Genomic DNA, 16530 nt, shown 5'->3' on the forward strand with positions numbered 1-16530 from the left:
CACCACCAGAGGAGTGGTAGTTGGAGAGGCGGATAAGATATACCAAAATAAAGTTTACAAGAGGCGAGAAGAAGAGCCGAAAACAAAAGGAAACGGAAAAAAGAAGAAGAAGCAGGAAAAGGAAACAGGAAACGGAGAGAAAAAGAACAGGAAAAGGAAACGATAACGTAAAAAAGAAAAAGAAACAAAAACCCCATACATCCTCTACTCAATTCCCCACATCTCACAATTCAGTCTCTGGAACTCAGCCGCATCAGCGACTGGTCCATTAGCATACCCATTGGGCGCCAGATCTAAGAGCTCTACCGTCTCGGGCGGTTCGTAATCTTCATCACTATTATTATCGGCTTCAACTCCACCGTCGAAGAGCGCGTTGGATACCCAGCTAGTGGGATGACGTTCAGGATTCGAAGATTGATAAGGACCTGAAGGGTTATAGACCCAGCTATTCGGGTGATGTTGGGTGTTCTGGGATTGATAAAGATCTGAAGAGACCCAGGTAGTCGGACGTTGCTCAGGATTCAAAGATTGATGAAGATCCGGAGAGACCCAGCTAGTCGGGTGGTGTTCAGGGTTTTGAGCTTGATAGAGACCTGAAGCACCATTCGATCCGAAGCCGAAGCCAGTAAAAGGCGAAGAGGCTGAGCCCCAAGGGCCGTTGGTCATCGTGACATCGCCATCACGGTCGAAATCACTTCCCAAGTCGGCGGTCAGCTCGGGGATATCGTCCATTGAAACGTCGTCCATGTCAGGAAGAGACATGTCTTGATCATCTGACATTTCTTGATCCTCGTCAGAGAAATCGATGTCCATTGCGGACTCATCGAATGAACTGTACATGCCACGATATGCGGAGAATCCGGCATTCGCAGCTCGATCAATAGTAACCTGAGCCAATCGGTCGGAGAGTGTGTCGACGGGATCATAGTAAAGATCCATCGACGCCAGCTTTCCAGTCAAGTTATGAACATCTCCTCCATCAATGTCCATTCTCTCACAGAAAGACGCCAGGTCCTCGTTCTCATCTTCATGGTCGCTCAAGTCACTGATGAGAGGGAGCGGCAAATGCGCAACTTCTTCGGACGAGAAGAGGTCAGTGGGAAGACGAAGCCGACCACGATAGCGTTCGTCAGCACCATCAGAAGAATCAGAAAGATTCCGCTTCCGCGACGGGAGACTTGCAGGAGAGGCATAGGTGCTAGAAGTGAACTTCTTCTTGTTGTTCGTCTTCTGTGGTTGGTGGCTGAGATGTGGGGATAGGATGGTTCTGCCTTTAGACTTTGTGGAGCGTCTGTTGGACTTGCCCTCATCAAGCTTCAGCGCTTCAAAAAGCGGTGATAGCTTTTGCATGCCATCGTCATTGTCAAATAGACTGGCATCAACTACCTGGCCATCCTTTTGAACCCATTTATCGCGGGGCGAGCTCTGGGCCCATTTTCCACCGTTGTCTGACTTCCATACGGAAGCAACACCAGTGTTGCCGAATCCCCAAATAATGAGGCCAGTCTTACCTCCACCACGAATAGCGACATCGACGAGCCCTTGAATACGCCCGATCTTTTTGCCTTTGAACCTAAGGCCAAGGCCAGGCTGTTCCCGGCCGACCCAAGAACGCCAAACGCCATCTTTGCTCCCATTTTTGAAATCAGCAAAAACGTCACTGGGAATACTGAAGAACCAAACGTTGTCACCATATCCCGCCACGACTCGGACGCTCTCGTTAGACTTGTACCAAGAATTGTAGGTCGTTGGTACTACATCGTCTTCTCCGATCAGTGTGATTCTTCGTTGTAGCTTCGTTGGGCCAACAAGCGGGGTATCAACACCAATACACAGCCGATTCGAAACAGGATCTGTGTATAAAATATGCTTTCCATCACTCAAGGGAACTGCACGAAAATGATCTCGTCCGGTAGTATTCTCTGTTTCGAATACTTCACGGAGCGCGTTACCTTCCTTTCGGTGCGCGCGAAACTCTTTCAGAAGTTTCTGAATCGCGTCTTCGTCGCGCGAGGGGAAGTAGCGCTTTTTGATGGAGAATCCATGGTATGGATGTGCCATAGACGAGATCAACCTTAGGCGCCTTGTTGACTCCTCCCCTTTGCGACATGGCACAAAATGAAGGAAATCACCAGGGGTATTTAGCGGGAACCAACGACTCAAGTGGTGTTGATTAACCGCATCGACCCAATGCAATTCCACGCCGGCGGAGCAGCCAAAGGCAACGCAGCGTCTTGATGGACATACCGCAACGCTTCTCGGAGGGTCTTCGTTTGAGCAAAGGTTGCGATATATACTGTGGGGACCCGTCTCACGACCAATACCACTTCCCTCCAAGAGAGCCTTCACCTCACGCGATTTCGGTGTGATCCGTTGTTTTTGATTTTTGTATAATGCGTTCCGGACTTGGTCCATATATTCGGGGGTCCAATAGTGAGGGTTAGAACCAAATTGAAAGTCGTTGCTCGATCTTTTCGATGAACCGTCTAGAGAAAGTAGTCCGACGGAGCTCGGCTTTGGAGCCTTTCGCATTTTGGGGCGTTTCACTTCACATACAAGACCCATCCTGCCATCAAGGAGGACAGCAATAGCGAATCTCTCCGATGAAGTATCCATACTGACGGCCAAGACCCTTGCAGGGCATGACACGCTTGTAAATGGCTGAATACCAGCATCCTGGGCAGTCAGACGATAGATGTAAGTGACGCATCCTTCTGCAACCACCACGAATCGTCCACAAGCGCTCACGGTGAAAGTAAGTCCCGATACGACTCCGTGAGCTGCTCTCACAAGTCCCGAGGCAAGCTCTGTAAAATCGATAGTCGAGGCAACAAAGAATCCTGTGAATTGAGAAGGGGAAGCAGAGTTTTTGGTATTCGTGACGTGAGGCCGATTGTAGAGAGTCGAGATGCCGTTGCCAGTCCATCCAGGCAAGAGGGAACACTCAAAAGAAAACACCTTGCTGAGGTTCCATTCTTGACTGGTTCGAACGGGCCTCGAGAGCTTATTCGAAGACACGAGACTCGGAGGTATGCTCGACCAAAATCCAGCGCGTTTCAACATCAGTGCGAGCAGTCCCCGATCCAAGCTGCCTAGCATCCAACCATGGCACGTGTGACGGGCAGAGTTGAAGTCCAGGGGAGACAAAAACACGTAAACCATCTGAACGATCTCGCGCGGCAAATGAAAGACAGACGGGAGAATAACTGGCCAGATAATGTTGACAACTGCGGACCAAGTACGGCAAGTTAATCGCATTGCTGATCTATCCGCGACTTGAAGATACATGAGGACCCCATTTAGAATCAGAATGAGGTCCTCAATCTTATAGACCGTTCGATCCATGCTAGGATTTACCTGCACTTCACGGTTCTGAACAGTCGAAAAACAATGTATCCGGTGCGGAACGAATTGGATTTGATTGTGGCGAAAACGTTTTGCAAAAGTTCGGAGAAGAGATGATCCCAAAATGGCGAATCAAAAATGAGGTGATATGGGGTTTGAATTGTTTCAAATTCCGATTGTTACAAGTGAGATATCACCAAACAAACGCGAACTATAGGCGCGAGTTAGAGGCAGAAGAAGGAGGGAAAGAGACATCGCTAAACAGGCGCGAACTATGAACGTGAGAAAAAGGGCAGGAACGGAGGCAAAAAGAAACTTTTATTTGCGTATCTGTCAGGCATGTTGAGACGACTAGAAAAGGAAAGAGCAATAGGCAACAGAAGGGTATTAAGGCGACGAAGCGACAATAAGAAGGAACGACTGGTCAGGCAAACCTGCAAATTGGCAAATAATCACAAGTATGCTAGGTCGCTCTTTCTAAAAAGGCCATGAATTAAACATTATGCCCGTCACATTTGACGAGAGTAGCGGAGAGCTATGGGATTTATCGCTGTGGCGGTGCAAATGCTTTATAATCCTTGCGATAGGTATATGGTTGGGATTTGTGCATAATCGTGGGCTCATAGCATGTAAATATGAAAGAACGCGAGACCTCGTCAGCGCTTATAAAGTATCATAGAGCACTTTCGTCGTATCAATGGTTGTGAGGTCATGGTGAGTTGGATCCACTCCTCGTATTATGCCTCTTCGTGATCCAGACACCTCCCAATCTAAAGATAAAAATTAGCAATGATGTACGCAAACACCCCAAATGGACCTGGCACACATACTCGGAAGTGAGATTGGGATTCATGAATCGAAGACCAGTCTCACGTTGTTCGTCAACCGTCCGGCCACGGGGTGCCCCGTTCTCGGCAGAAGGGTCAACCCTATGGCCAAGAGCTTGCGTGAAGCTATTCTCTGAGACATAGGTGTCAGGATGATCCGGCCGGTGGATGCTCCTGAGAGCAATAAATAGAGTCAGAGGCTCGAAGGAGCGTGAGAAAAAGTAACTGAACCAGATGGTTCCGATTATCAGAGGCAAGATTAGCGCGGATCGTTTAAACGCCGTCTTGAGCGCAAGGACACCGGCCATTGCAAGTTGGAAGACAATCAGACCAAGAATGACGCGGTTACAAATGATTGTCCAAGCTCTTCCAGTCGAATGCTGTCTATGGTCCATGGCATAGAGGAGCTGATATTTGTAGGTAATTGCGCCAATGGAAAAGTATATCAGACCGAATGATAACACGAGCCACGAGCTCGGCAAGACACTGTATACGGTGCAAATGATGAATATGAGCATCGTCTGCGGAAGGAAGAAGCCGTAACTGAACACTGGAGGTTGCTCAAGTTCCGCATAATCTGTTCGCTATTAGCTTTTCCCCTATCAATCCAAGAAGATCTCAAATGAACGCTTACCTCTAGGAGTCTTGGCACCAATCAAGCCCAATGGATACAATGCAACAGCACCAAATTCAAGTAACCGGAAAGGAAAGAGTCCTAATCCTTGAAGAATTATAAGGTTCACGTAAAATGAGGCCAGACCCTGCAAAGATGCAGCAAGAGTATAAGCCACTCGTGTGGTGTCTCGAAGGGCATCCCGGAAGCTGTCAACAAAGCCGTAGAAATTGTAAGCGGTTCCAAATACGGTGAAAACAACAAATAGATTGAAAAATGTGAAGAAAAAGTTCTTGGAGATGACAGAAAGCTCAACGTCGCCCTGTGAAGTCATGCCCTGCATATTTGAGAGCCCTTCATAGCATAATTAGCTCTCCGCTGACAAGAAAATAATTAGTGTAAAGTACTTACAATTGTACAAGTAAGGAACAGCAATATTGAGCAAAGAAAGAATCAATGTGGGTAATCCGGTTTGGACCAAAGCTCCTCCAATTTGATGTTTCTCGAGGGTCTCAGCGAGTTGCGGCCACACTTTATGGATTGACTCCAAGTTGAGCAATCCTGCTATCGGCACGAGCAACGCGGACCAAAAGACTGTCAAAAATGCAATAAATACAGTAATTGACCACGCACGGATCATTCTGCTTGTGCGTGAAATATAAGTATTACGCCACACAACATCTGAGGGTGCTGGAGCCGGATTCGCCAGAAACCGCATGGGGAGTGGGTCCAGGATGGCTTGGATAGCCATTTGCTGGAATGGGGCGTTAGAAGGTAACTCCATCATAATCTATTGAGACATTGGATTTAAACGGGTTCACTTACACAAGCGGCAACGGAGTCCATTGAGACAAAGGCCAAAGGCATTGGAGGGTATTCCTTTTGTCGCGCCGTCGTAATCTTTTCGTCCAGTTGACGTAGTTTTTCCGTGTAGTAGTCAATGGCATCGATTTTCTTGCTTTGAAGATTGAACCGCCCATACCAGATTCTAGTGGCAGGCCTTTTACGAGCATAGGGTGCAGAGTGGGCTTCTGTTGCCTCAACATCATTTAGCAGTCGACTTTCTTCATCCTCCCCACTTTGTAGAGGCAAAGGGTCAGGTGGTAAAGGTTGTGCAACCGGCAGAGACTCGAGGTTCCTTTCCACACGCCGCTTCCCTAAGAAAACAGTCCAGGCTTCCTCAAGCTTCCTCAGGACTTGGTCCCTTTGAGCAATCAGATCATCCAACTCTTTCCAATTCCGGCAGAGGGTAACACTCTCTACCTTTCCAATTTCCAGCTTCTCAATAAAATCTTTGATTTTGTCCTCCGATCTGAACTCGGGCGGAATACCAGACAGGCGGATTGTTCGATCCGTTATGGTTGATTGACTGCCAAGGTAGTCCTGACGTATTCGTATGATTCGTTTCGTCTCCACGATGAGAAGATAGAATGCAAATATACTGAAGAGGTATGTAAAGGCGACATACATCCAAAGATGAGTTGTGGGCGGGTGATCTTTCCTCTTGGATTTCTTTAGAGTGGTCAAACCCTGGGACACCGTCCACGGCTCCACCCACGGAATTGATGGTTCTGTAGAGTTCGTATCGGTCCATCCCCAGTCATTCTCGTAATGAACATTGACTGGAAGGATTACTACGAGCGCAAAGAAGAGCGTTACCGCGAGATACTTCTTGGCCATTCGGAAAAATGAAAGGAACTAGTTGGTTTTCAGCAATCGGCTCAGTTGTATCATGCAAAACCATGCAATCTCCTTACGACAAAAGCATCAAGTCCAGCTGAAGCCAGCACTTCCTCATCGCTAATTTTGATGAGCGTTGGTATCCAGCCGAAAAACGTATTAGGGAGCTCGGGCAAGCTCGATGCCGCTTCGTGTTGTTTTTTACGAGCGGCATACAATCCTGTCCATTTGGTACGAAGGACCTATATCGTGCGGACCATATTAGTACAAAGCTTGCTTGACCAGATGTGCGGCCAATATAGCTGGCAAAGAGCTTACACAAAAAGTTAGAAATGCACCCAATCCGAGCGCAAAAGAAATGACGAGCTGGGTATACAGAGCTTTTTGATTGCTTGTTTGATCGACCGGATGCCAAGTCTCATTCTTTTTCTTAAATATCTCGAAGTCCTCCATGACTGCAGCCCAGTGTGACAGCTTTGAAGAACTCACACCGACGTTGTCATGCACAAAGTGACAATGGGATGGGACAAAACTGCCAACTCTTGTTTATGATTTAATCTGGGCGGTCAGCGGGAACACTGCAGACACCCGGGCGGTATCATACGGTAGCCTTTAGCATCCTCGAGTGCAAATCGGCTATCAAATTGACCGCCTTTTGGAACGGTTATGCTAAACAATACAGAGCGACTACGTAGTATGCTAAGCTTTTAGTGGCAGAGCGCTAAAGAAAGTGGAATCACCATCGAGCAATATCCGATTTCAATGTGCTAAGCAAAGTCCACGCAAGCATCGAACCAGGCTCACAAGAAAAGCTTTGTGTACGGGAAATCTGTTCAAACAGTGCACTCTTGTTTAAGCCCTTCCCTCGACGCTTCTACGCCTTTCGTCATTGCGGCAAGAGCCTGACTAAAGGAACAAGAACTCGAGTGTGTATAACGGGCGATGGATAGCGCCGGCAGGCGTCGGAGCCATCTACCGGTTGCTCCCTATGAGTGAGACTGTTATCAAAATGGCATCATGAGAAAGCTCCGGTTCCTGCGGTAGTGACACACCTGGCAGTCCTTAGCTATATCCAGGAGAGCTTTGGCGTGTTCATCCGGTTCGGTCCACGAGTTCAATTCCATTTCCTGAAAGGATGGAAGCAGGGATTCGACTGCATAGGACTCGTCGCTACTTTCATGATGGTCCACATCTACTCGGCATTCCGGAGCCACAATCCCACACTTGGCTAAATCGGCAAGGGAGCTCCGAAGGATCTCGTATGCAGCATTGACGTCTGGGAGGGAGATGTTCTCTTCAATATCAACACGGTCCATGAAGGCGGAATCCTATGATCCATTCAGCGTTCTCTATTCATTGCTTGAGGATGTCCCTGTGCACGCCATACAAGGGCTTCCGTCATATTGCTTGTGCAAATGAAGATCACGTTTTGACGGTATCGCAGCCGATCTAGGCCGATGAGCAATTCATTCGTTGCCTACCACAATTATTGAGCGTCAAATCCTTGCATATTAGTTCGGTGATCTTGCTGACTCTTAAAAGATCCGTTGGCTCCTGAGTTGCCAGCGCGGCCTTGCGAGAACGCGTCAAGCTTTCGACTTCGTCAAGTAAAATAACGAAGAGGGTCTGCTCTTCCTTTCTTGCTAAGAGCTGGATCTGTCGAAACAATGTTTCCATGAGTCTCCCACTTTCACCGAAGAACCTACTGAACAATGAGCAGGAACTAATCTCGATGAGCTGGCATTTACTGAAAGTATCGCGTAGTCGTATGGCCATCTTCTGCGCAAGAGCACGGCTGTAGGCGGTGTCAGGTCAAATTGCCTCAATAATTTGCTTCGGTCTCCAGGGAAACGTGCCATAGGCTTGTCTTCCCGGTTCCTGGAGGACCGTGGAGAAGGACAAGATGGTTCCAATTAAACTTTTGTGGATCTACTCCTGACTTTGATATCCGGACTCCGATTCCTCAGCGAGGCTTTTTCCCAAAAGATTGCAGATTACTTTACTCATATTCGTTATGCAATGTAGTAGGTCCGTTGATATAGCCCTTCCGAAGACCAAGCTAGATCGGACTTCCCGTTAGCTCATGACAGGATTTTGTGGTTTCCTTCAAGTCCCTTACGATTCCCAAATGCCCTCAAGTCTCATATTTGGAAGAGCAGTCATCACCGCTTTCGGGGCCATTGTAGGGCTCACGTCATCTGATTGGTCTTCTTCATTCTCTTCTTCATCCATTACCGTCATGTATCCCGTTACGTCGTCATCGTCAACATTAAGTCGATATGCATGCACGCGAAGCTCTAATTCGGAAAGATAGTAGTATCCGGTATCCGATTTGGGGCCACAGAATTCTGCAATTCGAAACACGTCAACGGCCTCTTGACAAGTGAGCCCATCTGAAAGATCGTTAGGCAGAGACATACCACTGGAATGATTGCCGGATATCTCTACTTACCAAAGTCTGTAAAGACTTGATCGACTCGAACTGCTTGCACTTTTCCATAAAGCCAGTGGGTAACAGCTCCCACAACGTCCTGAGCCGTTCAGCATTGATCCGGCGGCCATGCAAAGCAGGAAGTGCTGAAACCTTGTCCGCATCCTCATTACAACACTGTCGCAACCGTAGCTCGGAATGTAAGATCGGTTTCATGGTCTCTTGTTAAAAAAAAATCCTTTTTTTGTAGGTCAAGCGTGAACGTGGTGTGTCTGTAATGTGAAAATGATCTGAGGAAGATGCCGCATTCTAATAAATAATCTGCGGCTAAAAATAAATCACTTTCTATTATGTTATAGCTCAGCTTCTTTTTATTCCCTCTCCCTCACTTGAAAGCATCTTTAATTAATTATTTATGCACAAAATGAAAAATTATTCTGCAAAAACAATTACATAGAGATTCCGAATAATCCAGCATCTTGTATTCGTAGACTTTTCGAACCAAATGCTTAGCTTTTCACGAATTATGATGGTTATTTTAATGAGAATCTATGACATTGGAATTGAAGCTAACAAATCTACTTTAGAAATAAAAAAATCCTTGTTGATGCTTCCATTCTCTTCTCATATTGCAATATCAATTGCAATTGTGTGGATGTAAAAATGGGAAGGTTTAAGCGGATGCAGCTATTCCCATCTCATCATATCGCATCGGCTAAGTTAAACTACAGTCGTACTCCGGTACCTGAAGTGTTGTAGACACAGTACGTACTGTGTTGTACTTGCGTCGCTCGCAGACACGCGCCGGTGGTTGTGGTCTCGGTCTCGACCTCACAAACTCCCCCACAGCAGACTTGCCATTGTAACGACAAACCACGCATTCTTTTATGTTCGCAACCCAGCGCATCGTCGCTTCAGATATATATATCAGTCATTGTCGATCGAGAAGACGCCCATCTCAGTTAATCCAGCGACAGTGTGCACAACCGATGCTGGCAGGGATCGAACTGCCGCAGATAGTATGCATGCGCATTGTTGGCGCGCGAATCCTATTATAGACGCTCTGAGCCGCTCTCGTACCGTCAGTCTTTGGAACACCTCTGGCCTTTGAATGGCTAAGAAGATTGCCCAACCATTATAAAATACGGGGCATTCGATAGTCGCTCTGTCGCCAGCAATTATGGCCTGTAAGTCAAAACACCAGGATTGTTTACTTCCATGCTCGGGTGATGCCGCTGACAATTGCATGGCGCAAACGGGCAGTACCTCCGGACGTTGAAGCAGCATACACAAAGATCATTGACTCTATTCTTGCTGAAAGCGACTTGAACACCATCTCAGAGAAGCGAATCCGAAAGGGTCTTCAAGCTGCTGTCGACCATGACATCACTCCGCAAAAGGTAATTCTTAGCCTCCTCCGCATCGTCTGCGCAATCTTTCCCTTGTCTTTTCTCTCCTGAAGCAAACAACTAACATCCCTCTAGAATGAGATCAAACAGTTAATTCTCGCTCGTTTCGATAAGGCGAGCGAGCGAGCATTCGCCGCAGACGCTACAGTAGATGGCTCTGGTGCGCAATCCAACGGGCATGCCACGGCCACCACCGAGGCCCACAGATCATCCGACGAACCGTCCTCCCCGCCGCCATCCAAACACAAGAGAGAGCACGATTCTGTCGAATACCCCGAAGAGAGCGCCCCGCCCGCCAAGAAGAAGAAACAGGACTTGATTGACGAAGACGCAGTTTTTGCTGCAAAGCTTCAAGCCGAAGAGAATAGCCGCGCGCGACCCACACGAGCCGGGGCAACGCGCCGCAAGCCCGTCGTGAACAAGAAGAAATCTTCAACCAAGAAGAAGTCTTCAAACAAAGTCGCCTCTGACGGTAGCGACGCAGGGTCAGGCTCTGATGATGAAGGGAAAGACGAGAAGAAAGTCAACCGAACAGGCGGATTCCATGTAAGGCGCTGTTCCTACTACCACTTTCCTCATTGACCATGCGCGAAACTCACACGCGATACCCATAGAAACCCTTACTCCTATCGCCGGCCTTATCTGAACTTGTCGGCGGCGAGACAAGCGTAAGTTGTCGGACCCCCTTGCACAACAGTGCCTTGCCGCTCCTTAAAGTTGACCACTTTCTTCCTTTTCTCAGATGTCTCGACCCCAGATTGTAAAAAATGTCTGGGCCCATATTAAGGAACATGGCCTCCAAGATCCCAATGACAAGCGACAAATCTGCTGCGATGATGCCATGCGCGCCGTCTTCAAACAAGACCGCGTACACATGTTCACCATGAATAAGATTATCAACCAAAACGTCTATGCCATGGACGAATGACGAGTGACGGCTTTAAATAAAAAAAATGGCCATCTAAAAATTCATTCGAGCATGCGTCACTTTGGGTGTTTTTACTCTTACCCATTGGCGTCACAACTCTCAGTCCATGGGAACGCTTATCACATCATCTTTTCATCATTGCCGTTTCCTCTCTCTCGGTCGGCTGCTGGAGCCTGGAACAGGTTTCTATTTTTCCAGTCGAAATCATCATCATCATCATCACCATCATCATCATTATTTTTGATCAATGGGCTGGAATATTTAAAAAAAAACATGGTACGCGATCAAAACCTACGAATAGTAGCGCCTCATTCTGCGTATAACACCGGAGGACGGATACGCGTATCAACTCCAATACGATATCAGACAGGCTTTTTTTTGTTATCTGTATGGCTAGGTAGGTTTGGGAGAGTGGAAGGTATCGAGTTATTTGTCACCAAAACTCCTGGGAGGAGCAAAATTACAGGCTTTTTCATGGTTCTTTTTTTTGCATATGCCATTTCATCAATATACACGATGAAACGCAAGTCAATAAGTCAAGAGGACAGAGATACTATTTGAAAATTCAAAGTATATTGGATTCCTTTTTTCTAAATGAATATCGTGAAAATATGGGTGAGTGGATGGATGTCGATATATGTTCGACATTCGTCACATTGAAGTGGACAATATTACGCGGCGGATGCAAAAATAAACAAAAAGTCAAGAAAACCACAGAGTTTAAAGCGACATGTGATACGGCATGACATGCAGTAGACTGAACAAGTGCATTCCCCCAGAAACGCCCAAGCAATGCATGAGTAAGTCGTTATTGTTTTGGAATTCGGGAACACAAAAGTAATAATAATCCAAGGCCGTCTGGAAACCAAAACAGCCAAGAAAGAACAGGAAAAAAAAAAGCTGGAGTTTTAGGAGGCGTGGAATCATGGACACTGCTGATGCGGAATGAAAATAGAGTCTGAAAAGCAGAAGCAATGCGACATGTCTCTGTAACTTAAGGAGGAGGCGTGAAATACGGCTTGAACCGATCGCGCCCCTGGAGTTCGCATGAGACAATGGCGTTATGACATTGCAAGAGAAGGTCCGGGAATCTGACGGTCCAGTAATGCAGGTAACCAGCGGGTAGTGGGCCAACGCGCGCCTTGACATCGTCCGGCATATCCTGATAGTGATTCTTTTTATTGCGGAGAGCGCGAAGAAGGTCGAGCATTTTCGTGCCAGTGTACTTTCTTTGTTTTCCTAGGGTGTCGACAAAGTCCTTGTGCAATTTTCTCAAGAAGTCACCGTTGATGACTTCAGCTGCTACAGATTCAAGTATCTGTAAGTGTGGAGACGGAGGGTCGCGGCACTCGAACTCAAAATGATCGGAAACATCACAAAGAAAATTGAGTCTCTTCTCTGGCGGCCAAAAGAATGGGTGGATCATGACTGAAGTAGCGTCGGGCCTAGAGAATAGAATTAGCATCTGATCCGTTACAAATTGTTAATTCGAAACCTCACCTTTGCCTTGGCTCAAGCGCGATCATCCGCCCTATCAGATCTTTGGCTTCGGAAGCGTAGTCGCCAAGGCTGTCCAAAGGCTCGAGGTCAAAATTCCCCTTGAGCGCATTCGCCTCTCTCATGTAACTATCCCCGAAAGGATGAAGACCTCCAGTGAGAACATAGAAATAAACGCAGCCGAGTGAAAATATGTCGATTGCCCTTGTCGCCCGCCGAGTTGACTTCGTTCCACCAGCGGCCGAATTGGACGCCTCTGAACTCAATCCGCTTGCTGTGGTGTAAAAGTCAGCTGAGCCTGCCTTATCTTTATCCAGTAAGAGGAGCTCTGGGGCTCGCCAGCCAGGGGTTCCAGCGGCATGCGTCATGGAGGTGCCGAGATAACTTAGTTCGTTCTCCAGCTTCTTGCAAAGACCAAAGTCAGATATCAGAATGCGGGGAGGAACAACGGCATCAGGATTAGCTGGTGAGAGCTTTGGATTGGCAACAAGGATGTTCTGTGGCTTCAGGTCTCGATGCACGATCCGTAGAGCATGTAGATGGCGGACTCCAGCGGCAATCTGGAGCATGATGTGTGGCATATCCAAACTCCAGGCTTTAGCAAGCTTCGGAAATTCGACAGGCCTCTCAACCACATCCTGCACTGAGGCATGACAGAGCTCGAGGGCAATGTAGTGGAAGAGAGAGCTCTCTTGTCGACAGAAATACCGGATTACATTTGCATGGTCATCACTCTCCTGCAAAAGGCCAACCTCGTGGGAAGCCACGTTGAAAAATTGCCGCAGCATACGTTTCACGGCGACTTCTCGGCCTTCAAATGAACCCTTAAAGACCATAGTACCTGAGCTACCATAGCCGAGGACCTCATCGGTAACCACGAGATTGTTGATTTGAAACGGCTCAATAACATCTGTAACCGAGTCGGATTTTGCAACATTGACCGTGATCACATCTGGCTCGATAGAAGGTCCGCCCTGTACATCCTGTACCTCGTCTAATATACGCTCAACTTCGTCAACATTTTCCTTTTTATTTGCATTCTTCTTCCGATGTTGCCGGCCACCTCGTTGGCCTCGGTGCGCTTTCTTTTTCTTGGGGGGCGATGGAGCAGGCTCCTCTGCGTTGCTATTATCCGGAACATCTCCGGACTGAATAGCCTTATCCTTTGCGGCCGATTGAGGTACAGGGTTAGCTTCGGCAGTCGCCGCCGAGGTTTGTTCCACTAGTGGAACGCCGCCTTGCAGCCCTTCAGCGGTCTCCCCTTGCAGTTCCATGTTAGGTCCCGAGAGCGGCCGCAGAGTTTCCAAATCCTTGGCTGGTTCAGCGGACAAAGATGTATCGGCTGCGGTATTCGATTTTCCTTTCAGCTGGAGCTTTTTCCGCAGGGTTGTTGTCAACTCTCGCCTATGAAGGTATATCCAAGTTCCCAAAATGGAAAGAACGACCGAGAGAAGGGTCCAATGAAGATTCGAAGGTGGTGGCTCTGCCATGCCAATAGTAGGGATAGCTGAGGAATGCGGAGGTTGTAAAATGGGATTAAGCGGTGTATCATTGGCCAGCTCCTTCTCGGGCCCAGGTAGAGTGGGAAAACTCCGCTTCCGGTCTTGAAAGGGCGCAATTGCGTGGACTCCAACGAGAGCATCTTGCGCCTTAGATAGATGAGAAAAATCCAAGCTACCAATGGTGTCAAGCCAATCGCTGTTATAACATTGAGCGAGAGGAGCACCCCCAGTGACCAGAGGATAACTATCTTCAGACATGGCATACCACGCCCCCTGTTCGGTGTGATTGACAAAAATACGGTTGGTGCGGTCAGAAAAGGAATTCGATAAGCCTTCGCCATCCGTGGGGCCTGTCGGCTGAGGGAGGATGATGAGAGGGGTGTCGTGCGAATCGCTTTCAAGTGGTCTCGCAACATCAAAGACTCTGGCAACTGGCGATGAAAACTTTTGCGTGTAAAGCTTGCGCCTTTCGTCCATTTGCGTGTGATCAAAGCCAAAGATGCTCCCGTCATGTCTGCTGTAAATATATTTTTGATCCATGGTGCTAATGTACTGGCTCTGAAGGTCACTGTCGCGGTTGTTGGGACCCCACTCGGAATATCGAATCGTACAAATCGGATCACCAGTGTCTCGGCTCTGAATTGCCACGGTATATTCTATTCTACCCAGTGTCAACAAGCCACCAGAGCCACATTCTTCGTCATCGAGATATTCGAGTCCGGTCACTCGAGGGCAGCTCGCATCGTCATTGACTGACGAACCAGCAGAACTGAAAGTCTTCAGCACTCGTCCATTTGCCGCATCCACCGTATATAACGTAGTCCTCTTTTCGGCAGTGTAGACCACCCGGGGGTCATCACCAGCATAAGGCGAAAGTTCTTCAACGAGTTTTTTCACCGTCAACTCCAATTTCTGAAGGCTCGGGTTCGGCCCTGGCGTGTATATATAAATACTTCCATCCTGACTCGGCTCGACAATCCACAACAAATTGTCTTCTGGTCGCGGCTCGATTTTGTCGGTCTTATTTCGCCGATGATATGCCGTTTCTACCATTGATCGATCAACCTCTAAGGCCCATCGCGGGGCTCCGGTCCTTCTATCGCGTGCGTGTATCGTTCCATCCACGGTCGCCAAGAGGACGAAGTCCTCGACCTCCCAATCCTGCAGCGAACGGGCATTCAGCAACGCGGGAGGGCGGGAGAGCGTTGCAGATTTGCCAGATTGACGCGCAGGAGGTGCTCTAACGACATCGCCTAACGACGCCGGAGCCAAGGTTGCGATGGCGCTCTCACTGTTGGAGACCACTGCCGTATCCTTTAAATATTGATGTACCTGTTCTAAACGAGGATCCGTCGGGAGTTTGGATGACTCGAAAGGATCTCGGGCCCCGGGTAAGCCTCCTTTCTTGGGGGAGTCAGAGTGAAGGATCTCGTCATTGTGCGGATAACCATCTTGTAGGTACTGCTTCTGCTGAGCAGCTGCGAAAACGGGAAGCAGCAGATAAAAGGCAATGAAAGCCAGGCTTAGAACTTTCGCTGCGTCGGCCGACCGACGCAGCATAGCGAAAGTCTACAACTTCGATTCCTTGGCCTTGGACAGGCAGAGAGTGGGAGAAGTTGTTCGCATTCGGCGGAGAATATCGAAATAGATTGTAGAAGAAAATGTGTAGTAATTCAGTCGGAGTCAGGTATAGAAAAGAGCCAGGTGAAAAAAGGGAGAGTCATGAGAGCGGGATGTTCGAAGGAGTTGATGGGGAGAGAAGCGAGGAAGTTGTGGGCAGGCGAAAGTGACGACGGGTGTGCCCGTTAGTGCGTTGCGGGCAGTACTTGGGCGCTGCACTAAACCCTTTCAAGGATGAGCGACGCGGACCCTTGGCGGGAACTTCTCCCACATTCGCTAAATTTCCCTCACCCGGGTCGGTGACAGACAGTTCGACCACTTATAGCCCGAAGACCTGGGGTAGAATATGTGGCATTAAGATGATGTTTCATTGAGGCATCCGCGGTTGGATTGAAATTTTGTCCAGAGGTTGATCATTCCGGTTTTGTACGGTGAAATCAAACTAGACAGTGGGAAAAAAATTTAGTCTTAAAGATTTTTGGGGGTCAAATGACTAAGGTAATTACTGGTAATTAAGATACCGTAATTATCACTGCCAGGTACAAAAATAGCTTTCAAAGCATCCGTACATATTGGCAATCAGTAAGAGGTCGTGACTACGTTTTGATGACAAAATCAGTCAATGTCACGTACGGACAATGTGTAATCGACAATTGGGCGGGAGAGGTTCCCAATTCT

General features: G+C 48.0%; 7 protein-coding genes across 7 annotated transcripts; 2 read left to right on the plus strand and 5 right to left on the minus strand.

Moving 5' to 3' along the window:
• Window positions 1–64: 64 nt before the first annotated feature.
• Window positions 65–3596, minus strand: L228DRAFT_19358 (hypothetical protein). Its single transcript, XM_018329599.1, has one exon. The coding sequence runs from the start codon at window positions 3343–3345 to the stop codon at window positions 205–207; it is 3141 nt and encodes a 1046-aa protein (XP_018192384.1). The 5' UTR covers window positions 3346–3596; the 3' UTR covers window positions 65–204.
• Window positions 3597–4054: 458 nt separating this feature from the next.
• Window positions 4055–6918, minus strand: L228DRAFT_206928 (DUF221-domain-containing protein; the record flags this gene model as incomplete). The annotated part of the gene is made up of 6 exons (XM_018329697.1): window positions 4055–4749; window positions 4807–5139; window positions 5197–5539; window positions 5611–6483; window positions 6543–6707; window positions 6784–6918. 6 exons carry the CDS (start codon window positions 6916–6918, stop codon window positions 4055–4057), a joined length of 2544 nt encoding a protein of 847 aa, XP_018192385.1.
• Window positions 6919–7241: 323 nt separating this feature from the next.
• On the minus strand, window positions 7242–7794 carry L228DRAFT_243357 (hypothetical protein). Its single transcript, XM_018331666.1, has 2 exons — window positions 7518–7794; window positions 7242–7451 (listed from the first exon to the last, which is right to left on the minus strand). The coding sequence occupies exons 1-2, from the start codon at window positions 7779–7781 to the stop codon at window positions 7299–7301; spliced, it is 417 nt and encodes a 138-aa protein (XP_018192386.1). The 5' UTR covers window positions 7782–7794; the 3' UTR covers window positions 7242–7298.
• Window positions 7795–8388: 594 nt separating this feature from the next.
• L228DRAFT_243360 (hypothetical protein) lies at window positions 8389–9014 on the minus strand. Its single transcript, XM_018331667.1, has 3 exons — window positions 8918–9014; window positions 8585–8858; window positions 8389–8524 (listed from the first exon to the last, which is right to left on the minus strand). Exons 2-3 carry the CDS (start codon window positions 8704–8706, stop codon window positions 8395–8397), a joined length of 252 nt encoding a protein of 83 aa, XP_018192387.1. The 5' UTR covers window positions 8707–8858; window positions 8918–9014; the 3' UTR covers window positions 8389–8394.
• Window positions 9015–10076: 1062 nt separating this feature from the next.
• Window positions 10077–11233, plus strand: L228DRAFT_235847 (SWIB-domain-containing protein; the record flags this gene model as incomplete). Its single annotated transcript, XM_018330764.1, has 5 exons — window positions 10077–10083; window positions 10160–10296; window positions 10381–10851; window positions 10920–10973; window positions 11048–11233. 5 exons carry the CDS (start codon window positions 10077–10079, stop codon window positions 11231–11233), a joined length of 855 nt encoding a protein of 284 aa, XP_018192388.1.
• Window positions 11192–12010, plus strand: L228DRAFT_19425 (hypothetical protein). The gene has a single exon (XM_018329600.1). It carries the CDS (start codon window positions 11285–11287, stop codon window positions 11792–11794), a length of 510 nt encoding a protein of 169 aa, XP_018192389.1. The 5' UTR covers window positions 11192–11284; the 3' UTR covers window positions 11795–12010.
• On the minus strand, window positions 11771–15965 carry L228DRAFT_243362 (hypothetical protein). The gene is made up of 2 exons (XM_018331668.1): window positions 12734–15965; window positions 11771–12678 (listed from the first exon to the last, which is right to left on the minus strand). Exons 1-2 carry the CDS (start codon window positions 15790–15792, stop codon window positions 12228–12230), a joined length of 3510 nt encoding a protein of 1169 aa, XP_018192390.1. The 5' UTR covers window positions 15793–15965; the 3' UTR covers window positions 11771–12227.
• Window positions 15966–16530: the final 565 nt, after the last annotated feature.

This window comes from Xylona heveae (assembly GCF_001619985.1).
Source record: "Xylona heveae TC161 unplaced genomic scaffold L228scaffold_1, whole genome shotgun sequence".
Lineage (NCBI taxonomy): Eukaryota > Fungi > Ascomycota > Xylonomycetes > Xylonales > Xylonaceae > Xylona > Xylona heveae.